At 43.6% G+C, this 15932-nt stretch overlaps 1 protein-coding gene across 2 annotated transcripts; it reads left to right on the top strand.

The window, feature by feature from the left end:
* The first annotated feature begins 358 nt into the window (after positions 1-358).
* Positions 359-15764, top strand: LOC311137191 (selenide, water dikinase 1-like). 2 transcript variants are annotated; one of them, XM_084171550.1, is made up of 10 exons: positions 359-401; positions 4117-4245; positions 4490-4586; positions 4668-4771; positions 7394-7501; positions 7587-7741; positions 8204-8294; positions 13678-13777; positions 14044-14256; positions 14365-15764. In XM_084171550.1, exons 2-10 carry the CDS (start codon positions 4150-4152, stop codon positions 14577-14579), a joined length of 1179 nt encoding a protein of 392 aa, XP_084027676.1. In that variant the 5' UTR covers positions 359-401; positions 4117-4149; the 3' UTR covers positions 14580-15764. The 2 variants fall into 2 exon arrangements, with proteins under 2 accessions (XP_084027676.1, XP_084027677.1); XM_084171551.1 differs by having other exon boundaries at positions 364-415.
* The last annotated feature ends 168 nt before the right edge of the window (positions 15765-15932 follow it).

The raw sequence follows: 15932 nt of genomic DNA, 5'->3' as shown, positions 1-15932 counted from the left end.
TACTGATGTGAGGGATCATATTGGAGGGGAAATACTACATTAAAGGTACAATCCATTGTTCGCTTTTTATTGCCAGACTCTGCGGTTGTTTAAAGGGGAGGTAAAACCGCCAGTCTCCTTGTGAAGGACCCTTTGTGATCTCGTGCCACTGACAAAAGAGTATCTTTGCTCGTGCTTAATCTAAAGAATTCACCAGGTGTGATGACTTTCCTCACGGTGCGATATAATCTGATGCATGCACATCCCAACGCCGAATAAATGTAATATTCTGTTGTAAAACAAAAATTAAAAATGAATGTATTTTTCGTCAGGCTATCTTCAAAGGCAACCGATTTACTCCAAATGCATTCTGGTACCGTCCCTTCTCTTGTATCGCGAGACCCGAAGCTAAAGCAAAACCGGTAAGGATAAACTGGTGAGAGCAATTAAAGGGGAAATGTTATAGGAATATAACGCCGCTTCAGCCCTATAAATGCAAAGGGGGGTACTTAAAATATATTTAAGGCAGCATATGATGACAAACTGTGTGCAAGTTGCATGTATGGCGCTATTTTATTGTTAGAAAGTCTGTTGTTGTACGTCATGCATGGCGCTGGACACGAAGGGGTTAATTTTTTCCACCGCCGACATTTTTATGCACTGCGCCTCCCGCTTACTTCGAAACATAAAATGCTCCTTATTGTTCAGGTTTCGATTACAGTACTATTTTATACGCTTTTTAACTCTTGTATGAGGCCCAATCAGTCATACAAACGATGTCCCACTTGATTGATAGCACATAAGTTAGCTAGCTAACTCATTGATTAGCAAACGTTAGCTCTCAGGCAGGCTTCAATTCGGTGGGCTAGCTCTCGGGCAGGCTTCAATGCGGTGGGCTTTTCCTGTCTTGCAGCTGCAAGACAGGAAAAGCCCACCGAACTATTGATAACATAATGTTTTAATGTCCGTAGAGAGTTAATATTTACAACTTTTGACTGCTGAAGTTGAAAGTTGGCTGCAAATTGCATGATTTAACTGGAGCTGGCGCACACTAGCCCAACTTCACATCCTCCTCGCACTGTTTCAGGAGCCTCCAAAACGCCCCTGTTAAACTGTTTCAAACTAGACCCCGAGCGCAACAATTTAGCCAGCCATGATGAAATACAGGGTCGATCACACAGGGAAAGTTTGCTCCTAGTCCGAGAACAAGCCTGTTGCTGGGATTTTCTTTCATATAATGTATTATATTTCTGTTCTATTTTTCAATCAAATTACATGAGTTAGGTCTGATTCTATGTCCATGCAGGTGTTTGTAAACAGTGATGTAGTGCTATTTTTTTTTAGGGGAGGGAGCGAAAAAAATAACATTAAAAGATGTCATAATTTCTCAATCAAAGTTTGTACCAACAGATGTAGCCTATTGAATATCATTGTAGAATAGGCCTCTGCATAAAATACATTATCCAATTGCAACGTCTTCCTATGCCCACACATATTGTCAGAATAACATTTTCTATTTTGAACACCCTTAAACACCAAGTTAGGCATACCTCATTTCAAAATAGGCCATCATCACTGTCAATCTTGAATGATAATTCTTCACGTTTTACCAGTGAAATCTCCAAACTGCATGCCAATCATTTGATCTCAATAAAGTTAATGGGAATTTACATTTACGTCATTTAGCAGACGCTCTTATCCAGAGCGACTTACAAGTTGGTGCATTCACCCTATAGCCAGTGGGATAACCACTTTACAATTTTTTATTATTATTATTTTTTTAGGGGGGGCGAAGAAGGATTACTTTATCCTATCCCAGGTATTCCTTAAAGAGGTGGGGTTTCAAATGTCTCCGGAAGGTGGTGAGTGACTCCGCTGTCCTGGCGTCGTGAGGGAGCTTGTTCCACCATTGGGGTGCCAGAGCAGCGAACAGTTTTGACTGGGCTGAGCGGGAACTATGCTTCCGCAGAGGAAGGGGAGCCAGCAGGCCAGAGGTGGATGAACGCAATGCCCTCGTTTGGGTGTAGGGTCTGATCAGAGCCTGAAGGTACGGAGGTGCCGTTCCCCTCACAGCTCCATAGGCAAGCACCATGGTCTTGTAACAGATGCGAGCTTCAACTGGAAGCCAGTGGAGTGTGCGGAGGAGCGGGGTGACGTGAGAGAACTTGGGAAGGTTGAACACCAGACGGGCTGCGGCATTCTGGATGAGTTGTAGGGGTTTAATGGCACAGGCAGGGAGCCCAGCCAACAGCGAGTTGCAGTAATCCAGACGGGAGATGACAAGTGCCTGGATTAGGACCTGTGCCGCTTCCTGTGTAAGGCAGGGTCGTACTCTCCGAATGTTGTAGAGCATGAACCTGCAGGATCGGGTCACCGCCTTGATGTTAGCGGAGAACGACAGGGTGTTGTCCAGGGTCACGCCAAGGCTCTTCGCACTCTGGGAGGAGGACACAACGGAGTTGTCAACCGTGATGGCGAGATCATGGAACGGGCATATGTATTTAGATCTTCTTAAGCGAATTAAAGCAGATGGTGTTAAACTATTAGCCTTTCTTGTAGGCCTATTTTGTTTCAATCAAAACATAGGACTATATCCTGCCTAGTTCCGGCCACATGAGGGAAAAAATGACTATTCAGCTTCAGATAAGAAATGACTGAGGAGGTGTTTTTGGTGTAACATATTATAGGCCTACCATGCTACAGTATATAGACCCTACTATTATATTCAGTTCTGTTATGTAACATACTAATTAATCATTGTGATCTTGCGAGACATTGATTCAGCTTTGATTACTAAACAAGCACCATTGTGAGAAGTGATAATCTTCTATTTGTAATAATAATAAGTGATGAGTAGGACTATTAAGCATAGGCAACATGTCTTGATGAGGGTTATTTTAAGCGATTTGAGGGCCCTTCGAATCGTGGTGGTGAAAGGACAGCACCTTAACCGAGTGGTCACATATCGTTCTGGGTTCCATTGCGCAAGAGGGGTACGTGGAGTTTTATGAACATCAAGGCAGACACGGTGAATTAGGTTCTCAGATCGTATTAGTTTGATGATTCATGCAGTGGATCCGTTTGTCTGCATATGTAATAGAGGTGGTACGTTTCTGTAAGCTAAGCACTCGGACAGTAGGGCGAGTTCAAGTGCGTCGTACATGATCCCTAAGTCCATAACAAACTGTTTTGAGGACAGTTTTAGCAACTGGTAGAGTTTTCTGTCAGTGGCTTTTCTTGTTACGTCGGATTTGGCCCGCACAAAGTGGTCAAGCCTCCTACTGACAGGCCTCTGCACACACACCTACATTTATTCATCATTCGCGCCACCGCCAGAGAGAGGGAAGACCGGGGAGAAACCACCATTTACCTACCTATAGGCTGCTATAGCCTACATAGGTATTTACTTTGTCATTCTATCATTTTCATGGAATTTGAGTGGTAAATAAGTATAATTTATCAGAATACATTTCCAGAAATATTTTCACCAACTTTGTGTTCTCAAATTGCTGCTCTGCCGCTGCTCCCCATGCAGCACTACATCCCTGGTAGGCAGCTCACTAGAACAATCAAATACGATTTAGCAATCCTATCATTGGAACAATCTGTCTGGATGGATTTATCCTACTTTAAACATCTCTGACAGTTCTAAGAAGTTAACTTTTTCCCTCAGATGTATTTTGAGTGATTCATTAATGATTGATTCTAGATAGGATTTTGCAACAAATTCAAGCCATTAATCAACTGATTCAGCCACTGAAAGATACATAAATGCACAGATAGTTTTAGTTATATTAGGTATTTGCAAGTTCTCACTTTGGACATTTTGGAGTAATAACCTAATCTCCATTAATAGCACTTTGACGTAGTCAATCATTCTTCAACACAAACGAGGATACGTTTTAACCAAATGTCAGCACCCACTATGCCTCTACCTTTTCAGTTTAGAACTGAATCTTTAATGTTTTACACCCTCTCTCCTTCACTCATCCCTCAGTCCTTCTCTGTTCTGTCATCCTTAGTCACTGTATCCTGATCCTAGATGCTGATTGGTTGAACAGAGAAGAGGTGTAGTCAGTGGTGAATGTCCAGCGTTACTCCAGCCATGTTACTCATCCCTCTCTCCTCTATTCCCAGGTTATTGACTGAGGTCCCAAAGTGTTTCCAGCCATGTCTGTCAGAGAGTCGTTTAACCCAGAGAGCTACGAGCTAGACAAGAGCTTCAGACTCACACGCTTCACTGAGCTCAAAGGAACGGGCTGCAAGGTGGGTTTTTCTACACCCCTGGTGCTGTAAACAGAGAGTTATTAGGATACATCTAAGACTGGCTACTGGTATAATGGCAATAAATAGAATGTTAATGTCCACTCAGTCTTTGCTGCTTCCGAATATTACTTGCTGTATCACTAGCTTCAATATGAAATCATGTTTGGGAGCAATGAGCAGACATTTACTTTATGTTCATAACTATACAATGTAAAGTGCGATGAATGTGCTTGTTATTCCCTAGGTGCCCCAGGATGTGCTACAGAAGCTTCTAGAAGCCCTGCAGGAGAACCACTATCAGGAGGATGAACAGTTCCTCGGGGCAGTCATGCCCAGACTTGGTATGAACAAACACGCACACTTAACTCACATCCATTCTTTGGATAACTTTTACAGTTTAATAATAACTCTGTTCTATGCAGGCATTGGTATGGACACCTGTGTCATCCCCCTCCGACACGGGGGCCTTTCTCTCGTCCAGACGACAGACTACATCTACCCCATAGTGGATGACCCCTACATGATGGTGTGTTCTCATTCTGTACCCCTCTTTGTGTTACTGTTTTCAGGTATACCTCACATGCTTTAGGTCCTGTGAATACCATATACAGTGCATTCGGAAAGTATTCAGACCCCTTGACTTGTTGGATTGGGAGCGTCGCTGCACAGCTATTTTCAGGTCTCCAGAGATGTTCGATCGGGTTCAAGTCCGGGCTCTTGCTGGGCCACTCAAGGACATTGAGACTTGTCCCGAAGCCACTCCTGCGTTGTCTTGGCTGTGTGCTTAGGGTCGTTATCCTGTTGGAAGGTGAACCTATGCCCCAGTCTGAGGTCACGAGCGCTCTGGAGCAGGATTTCATCAAGGATCTCTCTGTACTTTGCTCCATTAATATTTCCCTCGATCCTGACTAGTCTCCCAGTCCCTGCCGTTGAAAAACATCCCCACAGCATGATGCTGCCACCACCATGCTTCAGCGTAGGGATGGTGCCAGGTTTCCTCCAGACGTGATGCTTGGCATTCAGGCCAAAGAGTTCAATCTTGGGCTGTCATGTGCCTTTTACTGAGTGGCTTCCGTCTGGCCAATCTACCATAAAGGCCTGATTGGTGGAGTACTGCAGAGATGGTTGTCCTTCTGGAAGGTTCTCCCATCTCCACAGAGGACCTCTGGAGCTCTGTCAGAGTGACCATCGGGTTCTTGGTCACCTCCCTGACCAAGGCCCTTCTCCCCCTATTGCTCAGTTTGGCCGTGCGGCCAGCTCAAGGAAGAGTCTTGGTGGTTCTAAACTTCTTCCATTTAAGAATGAGAGGCCACTGTGTTCTTGGGGACCTTCAATGCTGCAGAAATTTTTTGGTACCCTTTCCCAGATCTGTGCCTCGACACAATCCTGTCTCTGAGCTCTACAGACAATTCCTTCATCCTCATGGCTTGGTTTTTGGTCTGACATGCACTGTCAACTGTGGGACCTTATATAGACAGGTGTGTGCGCCTTTCCAAGTCATGTCCAATCAATTGAATTTACCACAGGTGGACTCCAATCAAGTTGTAGAAACATCTCAAGGATGATCAATGGAAACAGGATGCACCTGAGCTCAATTTCGAGTCTCATAGCAAAGGGTTTGAATACTTATGTAAATAAGGCATTTCTGTTTTTTATTATTAATACATTTGCAAAGATTTCTAAAAAACAGTTTTTCCTTTGTCATTATGGGGTAGTGTGTGTAGATTGATGAGGATTTGTATTTATTTAATCCATTTTAGAATAAGGCTGTAACATAACAAGATGTGGAAAAAGTCAAGGGGTCTGAATACTTTCCGAACGCACTGTAGATTGTGTAGTTACGGAGAACTTTGGACAGGCGTCTTTCACTTTGAGCAGAGTATGTGTTATCTTCATTCATACACTATATATACAAAAGTATGTGGACACCCCTTCAAATTAGTGAATTCGGCTATTTCAGCCACACCGTTGCTGACAGGTGTATAAAATCGAACACACAGCCATGCAATCTCCATAGACAAACATTGACAGTAGAATGGCCTTACTGAAGAGCTCAGTGACTTTCAACGTGGCACTGTCATAGGATGCAACCTTTCCAACAAGTCAGTTCATCAAATTTCTGCCCAGCTAGAGCTGCCCTGGTCAACTGTAAGTGCTGTTATTGTGAAGTGGAAACGTCTAGGAGCAACAACGGCTCAGCCGCGAAGTGGTAGGCCACACAAGCTCACAGAATGGGACTGCCGAGTGCTGAAGCGCGTAAAATTTGTCTGTCCTCGGTTGCAACACTCACGAGTTCCAAACTGCCTCTGGAAGCAACCTCAGCACAAGAACTGTTCGTCGGGAGCTTCATGAAATGGGTTTCCAAGGCCGAGCAGCCTAAGGTCACCATGCGAAATGCCAAGCGTTGGCTGGAGTGGTGTAAATCTCGCTACCATTGGGCTCTGGAGCAGTGGAAACGCGTTCTGTAGCGGGATGAATCACGCTTCACCATCTGGCAGTCCGACAGACAAATCTGGGTTTGGTGGATGCCAGGAGAACGCTACCCGCCCGAATGCATAGTGCCAACTGTAAAGTTTGATGGAGGAATAATGGTCTGGGGCTGTTTTTCATGGTTCGGGCTAGGCCCCTTTAGTTCCAGTAAAAGGAAATCTTAACGCTACAGCATACAATGACATTCTAGACGATTCTGTGCTTCCAACTTTGTGGCAACAGTTTGGGGAAGGCCCTTTCCTGTTTCAGCATGACAATGCCCCCGTGCACAAATCGAGGTCCATACAGAAATGGTTTGTCGAGATCGGTGTGGAAGAACTTGACTGGCCTGCACAGAGCCCTGACCTCAACCCCATCAAATACCTTTGGGATGAATTGGAATGCCGACCGCGAGCCAGGCATAATCGCCCAACATCAGTGCCCGACCTCACTGATGCTCGTGGCTGAATGGAAGCAAGTCCCTGCAGCGATGTTCCAACATCTAGTGGAAATCCTTCCCAGAAGAGTGGAGGCTGTTATAGCCGCAAAGGGGGGACCAACTGCATATTAATGCCCATGATTTTGGAATGAGACGTTCGACGAGCAGGTGTCCACATACTTTTGGTCATGTAGTGTATCTATATCATGTCAATAATGTCTTCTTGATAACTGTCTGAAGGGGCGAATTGCGTGTGCCAACGTTCTAAGTGACCTGTACGCCATGGGAGTGACAGAATGTGACAACATGCTGATGCTACTGGGGATCAGTAACAAACTTTCAGAAAAGGTAAATGGCATGGACACATACACACCACCAATGGGTAGCACCCAGCCACTAAATTGTCCCTCCCCTTTCTCTATGCCCCTGTCAGGAGCGGGACAAGGTGATGCCTCTGATCATCCAGGGGTTCAAAGACGCGTCGGAGGAAGCAGGCACGTCTGTGACGGGGGGACAGACGGTGCTTAACCCCTGGGTGGTCATGGGGGGTGTGGCCACCACAGTCTGTCAACCCAATGAGTTCATCATGTAAGAATGCTCTCCACATAGACAGCTACCCTTCGGTCGATCTCTTGCCCCCTCTCTCTCGCTCTCTCCTCTCTCTCTCTCTCTTGTTCTCTGTTTAAGCCTCTGAACTATTGCTAGTTTGTTCATGTGAGCTGTATTTTGTGTTGTGATAGTAATGATATGGGGTTCCCGAGTGGTGCAGCGGTCTAAGGCACTGCATCTCAGTGCTTGAGGTGTCACTACAGACCCCCTGGTTCGATTCCAGGCTGTATCACAACCGGCCGTGATTGGGTGTCCCATAGGGCGGTGCACAATTGGCCCAGCGTCGTCCGGGTTTGGCCGGTGTAGGCTGTCATTGTAAATAAGAATTTGTTCTTAACTGACTTGCCTAGTTAAATAAAGGTTAAATAATAAAAAATAAATACATGTGTGTATATATATATCAGAAGTGATCATGGTGATGTGTTCTCTGCTATCCCACAGGCCAGATAACGCAGTGCCAGGAGATGTGTTGGTTCTCACCAAACCTCTGGGGACTCAGGTGGCTGTGGCTGTACACCAGTGGCTGGACATCGTAAGTATCAACACACAAACCACCTTTCATTTCATTTAATAGGTTATATTGTAACTTCGACACTAAAATGTCAACAAACAAGGTGTCTGTATTTGTCCAAAAATAACAACCTGTACAGTCAAAGCTTTATCGGTTGTTTTCATTCATTCAAGGTGGTCTAAAGTAATATATACTGTGTGTGTGTGTATATATATATATATATATATATATATATATATATATATATATATATATATATATATATCTATATATATATATCGGAAGTTTACATACACTTAGGTTGGAGTCATTAAAACTTGTTTTTCAACCACAGTTTTGGCAAGTCGGTTAGGACATCTACTTTGTGCATGACAAGTACTTTTTCCAACAATTGTTTACAGACAGATTATTTCACTTATAATCCAATGTATCACAATTCCAGTGGGTCAGAAATTTACATAAACTAAGTTGACTCTGCCTTTAAACAGCTTGGAAAATTCCAGAAAATGACGTCATGGCTTTAGAAGCTTCTGATAGGCTAATTGACATCATTTGAGTCAATTGGAGGTGTACCTGTGGATATATTTCAAGGCCTACCTTCAAACTCAGTGCCTCTGCTTGATATCATGGGAAAATCTAAAGAAATCAGCCAAGACCTCAGAAAAGAATTGTAGACCTCCACAAGTCTGGTTCATCCTTGGGAGCAATTTCCAAAACGCCTGAAGGTACCAGGTTCATCTGTACAAACAATAGTACGCAAGTATAAACACCATGGGACCACGCAGCCGTCATACCGCTCAGGAAGGAGACGCATTCTGTCTCCTAGAGATTAACGTACTTTGGTGCGAAAAGTGCAAATCAATCCCAGAACAACAGCACAAGGACCTTGTGAGTTAAAGTGGTTGTCCCACTAGCTATCATAAGGTGAATGCACCAATTTGTAAGTCGCTCTGGATAAGAGCGTCTGCTAAATGACGTAAATGTAAGATGCTGGAGGCAACGGGTACAAAAGTATCTTTATCCACAGTAAAACAAGTCCTATATCGACATAACATGAAAGGCCGCTCAGCAAGGAAGAAGCTACTGCTCCAAAACCGCCATAAAAAAAGCCAGACCACGGTTTGTAACTGCACATGGGGACAAAGATCGTACTTTTTGGAGAAATGTCCTCTGGTCTGATGAAACAAAAATAGAACTGTTTGGCCATAATGACCATCGTTATGTTTGGAGGAAAAAGGGGAAGGCTTGCAAGCCAAAGAACACCATCCCAACCGTGAAGCACGGGGGTAGCAGCGTCATGCTGTGGGGGTGCTTTGCTGCAGGAGGGACTGGTGCACTTCACAAAATAGATGGCATCATGAGGATGGAAAATTATGTGGATATATTGAAGCAACATCTCAAGACATCAGTCAGGAAGGTAAAGCTTGGTCGCAAATGGGTCTTCCAAATGGACAATGACCCCAAGCATACTTCCAAAGTTGTGGCAAAATGGCTTAAGGACAACAAAGTCAAGGTATTGGAGTGGCCATCACAAAGCCCTGACCTCAATCCTATAGGAAATGTGTGGGCAGAACTGAAAAAGCGTGCACGAGCAAGGAGGCCTACAAACCTGACTCAGTTACACCAGCTCTGTCAGGAGGAATGGGCTAAGATTCACCCAACTTATTGTGGGAAGCTTGTAGAAGGCTACCCGAAACGTTTGACCCAAGTTAAACAATTTAAAGGCAATGCTACCAAATACCAATTGAGTGTATGTAAACTTCTGACCAACTGGGAATGTTATGAAATAAATAAAAGCTGAAATAAATCATTCTCTCTACTATTATTCTGACATTTCAAATTCTTAAAATAAAGTGGTGATCCTAACTGACCTAAGACAGGGAATTGTTACTAGGATTAAATGTCAGGAATTGTGAAAGCTAAATACATTTAAACTCAGGTTAAGGTGTATGTAAACTTCCAACTTCATCTGTATATATGTGTGTGCTTGTGTCAATGTATGTATGTATGTATGTGTGTGTGTATATATATATATATATATATATATATATGTGTGTATATATACAGTGGGGAGAACAAGTATTTGATACACTGCCAATTTTGCAGGTTTTCCTACTTACAAAGCATGTAGAGGTCTGTAATTTTTATCATAGGAACACTTCAACTGTGAGAGACGGAATCTAAAACAAAAATCCAGAAAATCACATTGTATGATTTTTAAGTAATTAATTTTCATTTTATTGCATGACATAAGTATTTGATACATCAGAAAAGCAGAACTTAATATTTGGTACAGAAACCTTTGTTTGCAATTACAGAGATCATACGTTTCCTGTAGGTCTTGACCAGGTTTGCATACACTGCAGCAGGGATTTTGGCCCACTCCTCCATACAGACCTTCTCCAGATCCTTCAGGTTTCGGGGCTGTTGCTCGGCAATATGGACTTTCAGCTCCCTCCAAAGATTTTCTATTGGGTTCAGGTCTGGAGACTGGCTAGGCCACTCCAGGACCTTGAGATGCTTCTTACGGAGCCACTCCTTAGTTGCCCTGGCTGTGTGTTTCGGGTCGTTGTCATGCTGGAAGACCCAGCCACGACCCATCTTCAATGCTCTTACTGAGGGAAGGAGGTTGTTGGCCAAGATCTCGCGATACATGGCCCCATCCATCCTCCCCTCAATACGGTGCAGTCGTCCTGTCCCCTTTGCAGAAAAGCATCCCCAAAGAATGATGTTTCCACCTCCATGCTTCACGGTTGGGATGGTGTTCTTGGGGTTGTACTCATCCTTCTTCTTCCTCCAAACCATGGCGAGTGGAGTTTAGACCAAAAAGCTCTATTTTTATCTCATCAGACCACATGACCTTCTCCCATTCCTCCTCTGGATCATCCAGATGGTCATTGGCAAACTTCAGACGGGCCTGGACATGCGCTGGCTTGAGTAGGGGGACCTTTTGTGCGCTGCATGATTTTAATCCATGACGGCGTAGTGTGTTACTAATGGTTTCTTTGAGACTGTGGTCCCAGCTCTCTTCAGGTCATTGACCAGGTCCTGCCGTGTAGTTCTGGGCTGATCCCTCACCTTCCTCATGATCATTGATGCCCCACGAGGTGAGATCTTGCATGGAGCCCCAGACCGAGGGTGATTGACCGTCATCTTGAACTTCTTCCATTTTCTAATAATTGTGCCAACAGTTGTTGCCTTCTCACCAAGCTGCTTGCCTATTGTCCTGTAGCCCATCCCAGCCTTGTGCAGGTCTACAATTTTATCCCTGATGTCCTTACACAGCTCTCTGGTCTTGGCCATTGTGGAGAGGTTGGAGTCTGTTTGATTGAGTGTGTAGACAGGTGTCTTTTATACAGGTAATGAGTTCAAACAGGTACAGTTAATACAGGTAATGAGTGGAGAACAGGAGGGCATCTTACAGAAAAACTAACAGGTCTGTGAGAGACGGAATTCTTACTGGTTGGTAGGTGATCAAATACTTATGTCATGCAATAAAATGCAAATTAATTACTTAAAAATCATAAAATGTGATTTTCTGGATTTTAGTTTTAGATTCCGTCTCTCACAGTTAATGTGTACCTATGATAAAAATGACAGACCTCTACATGCTTTGTAAGTAGGAAAACCTGCAAAATCGGCAGTGTATCAAATACTTATTCTCCCCACTGTATATGTATGTGTGTATATATATATGTATGTGTGTGTATATATACAGTCATGGCCAAAATTGTTGGCACCCCTGAAATTTTTCCAGAAAATGAAGTATTTCTCACAGAAAAGTATTGAAATTACACATGTTTTGCTATGCACATGTTTATTTCATTTGTGTGTATTGGAATAACACAAAAAAAAACAGGAAAAAAGCAAATTTGACATAATTTCACACAAAACTAAAAAAATGGGCCGGACAAAGTTATTGGCACCCTTTCAAAATTGTGGATAAATAAGTTTGTTCCAAGCATGTGATGCTCCTTTAAACTCACCTGGGGCAAGTAACAGGTGTGGGCAATCTAAAAATCACACCTGAAAGCAGATAAAAAGGAGAGAAGTTGACTCAGTCTTTGCATTGTGTTTCTGTGTGTGCCACACTAAGCATGGAGAACAGAAAGAGGAAAAGAGAACTGTCTGAGGACTTGAGAACCAAAATTGTGGAAAAATATCAACAATCTCAAGGTTGTTGTCCATCTCCAGAGATCTAGATGTTCCTTTGTCCACAGTGCGCAACATGATCAAGAAGTTTGCAACCCATGGCACTGTAGCTAATCTCCCTGGACGTGGACGGAAGAGAAAAATTGATGAAAGGTTGCAACGCAGGATAGTCCGGATGGTGGATAAGCAGCCCCAAACAAGTTCCAAAGAAATTCAAGCTGTCCTGCAGGCTCAGGGTGCATCAGTGTCAGCGCGAACTATACGTCGAAATTTGAATGAAATGAAACGCTATGGCAGGAGACCCAGGAGGACCCCACTGCTGACACAGAGACATAAAAAAGCAAGACTACAGTTTGCCAAAATGTACATGAGTAAGCCAAATTCCTTCTGGGAGAACGTCTTATGGACAGATGAGACCAAGATAGAGCTTTTTGGTAAAGCACATCGTTCTACTGTTTACCGAAAATGTAATGAAGCCTTCAAAGAAAAGAACACAGTACCTACAGTCAAATATGGTGGAGGTTCAAAGATGTTTTGGGGTTGTTTTGCTGCCTCTGGCACTGGGTGCCTTGACTGTGTGCAAGGCATCATGAAATCTGAGGATTACCAAAGGATTTTGGGTCGCAATGTAGGGCCCAGTGTCAGAAAGCTGGGTTTGCGTCCGAGATCATGGGTCTTCCAGCAGGACAATGACCCCAAACATACTTCAAAAAGCACCCAGAAATGGATGGCAACAAAGCGCTGGAGAGTTCTGAAGTGGCCAGCAATGAGTCCAGATCTTAATCCCATTGAACACCTGTGGAGAGATCTTAAAATTGCTGTTGGGAAAAGGCACCCATCCAATATGAGAGACCTGGAGCAGTTTGCAAAAGAAGAGTGGTCCAAAATTCCGGGTGAGAGGTGTAAGAAGCTTATTGATGGTTATAGGAAGCGACTGATTTCAGTTATTTTTTCCAAAGGGTGTGCAACTAAATATTAAGTTAAGGGTGCCAATCATTTTGTCCGGCCCATTTTTTGAGTTTTGTGTGAAATTATGTCAAATTTGCTTTTTTCCTGTTTTTTTTTGTGTTATTCCAATACACACAAAGGAAATAAACATGTGCATAGCAAAACATGTGTAATTTCAATACTTTTCTGTGAGAAATACTTCATTTTCTGGAAAAATTTCAGGGGTGCCAACAATTTTGGCCATGACTGTATATGTGTATACATGAGCACATCTGAAGCAATATGTGTGTATCTCTCTGTTCAGCCTGACAAGTGGAATAAGATCAAGCTAGTGGTGACTCAGGAGGATGTAGAGCTGGCCTATCAGGAAGCCATGATGAACATGGCCCGGCTCAACAGGACAGGTACACAGCCACACAGACACGTGTGTAAAATACTGAGGCTGGACTTCTCCTAATTAAGGACAATGAAGCGTGATTTATACTGTCCATTTGATACGATTAGTTGGCTTTAATTTGTCTTACACACACACACACAGCCCGACTCGACAGAACAAGTACCTGTCCTCAAGTTGTTCTCCCTCCCTTCTTTCTCTTCTCCTCTCCTGTCTTCTACCATTGTTTGGACCAATGTGATTTAAATATTTATGTAGTTGTTTTTCTCTCTCCAGCGGCGGGTCTGATGCACACCTTCAACGCCCACGCCGCCACTGACATCACTGGCTTCGGGATCCTGGGCCACGCCCAGACATTGGCACGGCAACAGCGTAGCGAGGTGTCGTTCGTCATCCACAACCTCCCCGTGCTCGCCAAGATGGCAGCTGTGTCCAAGGCCTGCGGGAACATGTTTGGACTCATGCACGGAACCTGCCCTGAGACATCAGGTGTGTGTGTGTGTCTGGTCGTGCATGTGTTTTTGTCGGTCTGTCTTGCTTCTCTTTCACCTCTTTCACACACATATTCATCACCCACCTCTCTATCTCTACCTGTAGGGGGTTTGTTGATCTGTCTTCCCAGGGAGCAGGCAGCTCGTTTCTGCGCTGAGATCAAATCTCCTAAATACGGTGAGGGCCACCAGGCCTGGATCATCGGCATCGTGGAGAAGGGCAACCGCACCGCCCGCATCATCGATAAACCACGAATCATCGAGGTAGCTCCTCAGCTCTCCACACAGAATGTCAACCCCACACCTGGCGCAACCTCATAATACCCCCCCCCCCCCCCCCCGCAACGCAGACCAGAACCACAAGCTCGGCCGAGTTTTTTTTTTCTTCTCGCATATTCTAGAAAACTAGAGTGTGTCAAATGTATACACGTACACGTGTGTGTGTGTGTGTGTATGCACACTTGCCTCAGACAGAAGCCTTAGGGGCAGGTCATCACACAACGGACGCACTATCAACTATAGAAAACATTTCTCAAAAGAAAAGAACAAAAGTAACAATCCATTTGCCTTTTGTGTCTGTTGTAATCCGTTATGTTTAATTGTAGAGGCAAGCAGCTTCTGAGTTTGAGAATTGATGATGATGAAGATTATCCGATAATGTTGATTCATTTTGAATCTTTAGGAGACTCCGGGTGTCCGTTGCCTTTTGGGCTCTTTTTAAAGGGTGCTAAGCATGTGTAAGTGATGGGTAGCGAGATAGCGTTTTTGTTTGTCCGTTCACTATGTGTACAGTTCAAAAGCCTAGTTCAAGTTGAAAGCTATAACCGATGCCTTGAAAGATTGAAAAATACCTTTAAAGGGGAGTATGAACATAAGGGTTGCTTTTTTACTTTCAGTTTTTGTATTTTTTCCCCCCAAAACAAATAAAATAGATGTTTTATTTTCTTGCGTTTTACAAGAGCACTATCAAACTGATGGAATCTAAAGTGGACTCCGTCTGTTCATATTGCTGCCCTGAACTTCAAATCAGTGATATGATCATTCATAACAAGGACATTAAATCCAGTCAGTCATTTTACAGGAAATGAACACAACTGCCTGAGATAGTTTGGTATACTCACCTATGGAGATGTGATTACACTGAGTAGGATTTTGAAGAAGTCAGAGCATTCTGTCTCAACTCTGTTGCATTGTACACCTACCTTTTCAGGAAGCAGGGGTAGGTGTAGCAGAGCTTACTCTATCTGATGTTCCTTATAATCTTCCAGTACTTAGAGGTTCCATCATTTGTATGCCAGTAATGTACTTTGTTCAGATTTGCCAACACTAGTATTCCACAGTATCTCAAATCTATAATCTGTTTCTAATCATCCTGTTTGGGATCAGTGTAGTCTTATTACTCTCCAGTCATCTGATAAAAGGCCTTTTCTAATGTCTGGTACCATAAAGGGTTGTATGGCACTCTGCTTCCAAACGGAATAAAACTGGATCCTCTCTTACACTGAAGGACTGTGTTTGTTCTCTCATCTTGTTTCTTAAAGCAGGAAGTAGCCATATACATTCAGAAACATTAAGGAACTATTCAATCCTTATCGTGGAAGTTCACCGTTACAGTGTGATTGAAATTTAAAGGCAATATTCCCGTGTTAGCGGAGACTGCATTCACGGTAAATG

This window comes from Coregonus lavaretus (genome assembly GCF_964263955.1).
Source record: "Coregonus lavaretus genome assembly, chromosome: 11".
NCBI classification, from domain to species: Eukaryota; Metazoa; Chordata; class Actinopteri; order Salmoniformes; family Salmonidae; genus Coregonus; species Coregonus lavaretus.
The sequence above is the reverse complement of the archived record's forward strand: the minus strand, read 5'-3'. Positions and strand labels throughout refer to the sequence as shown.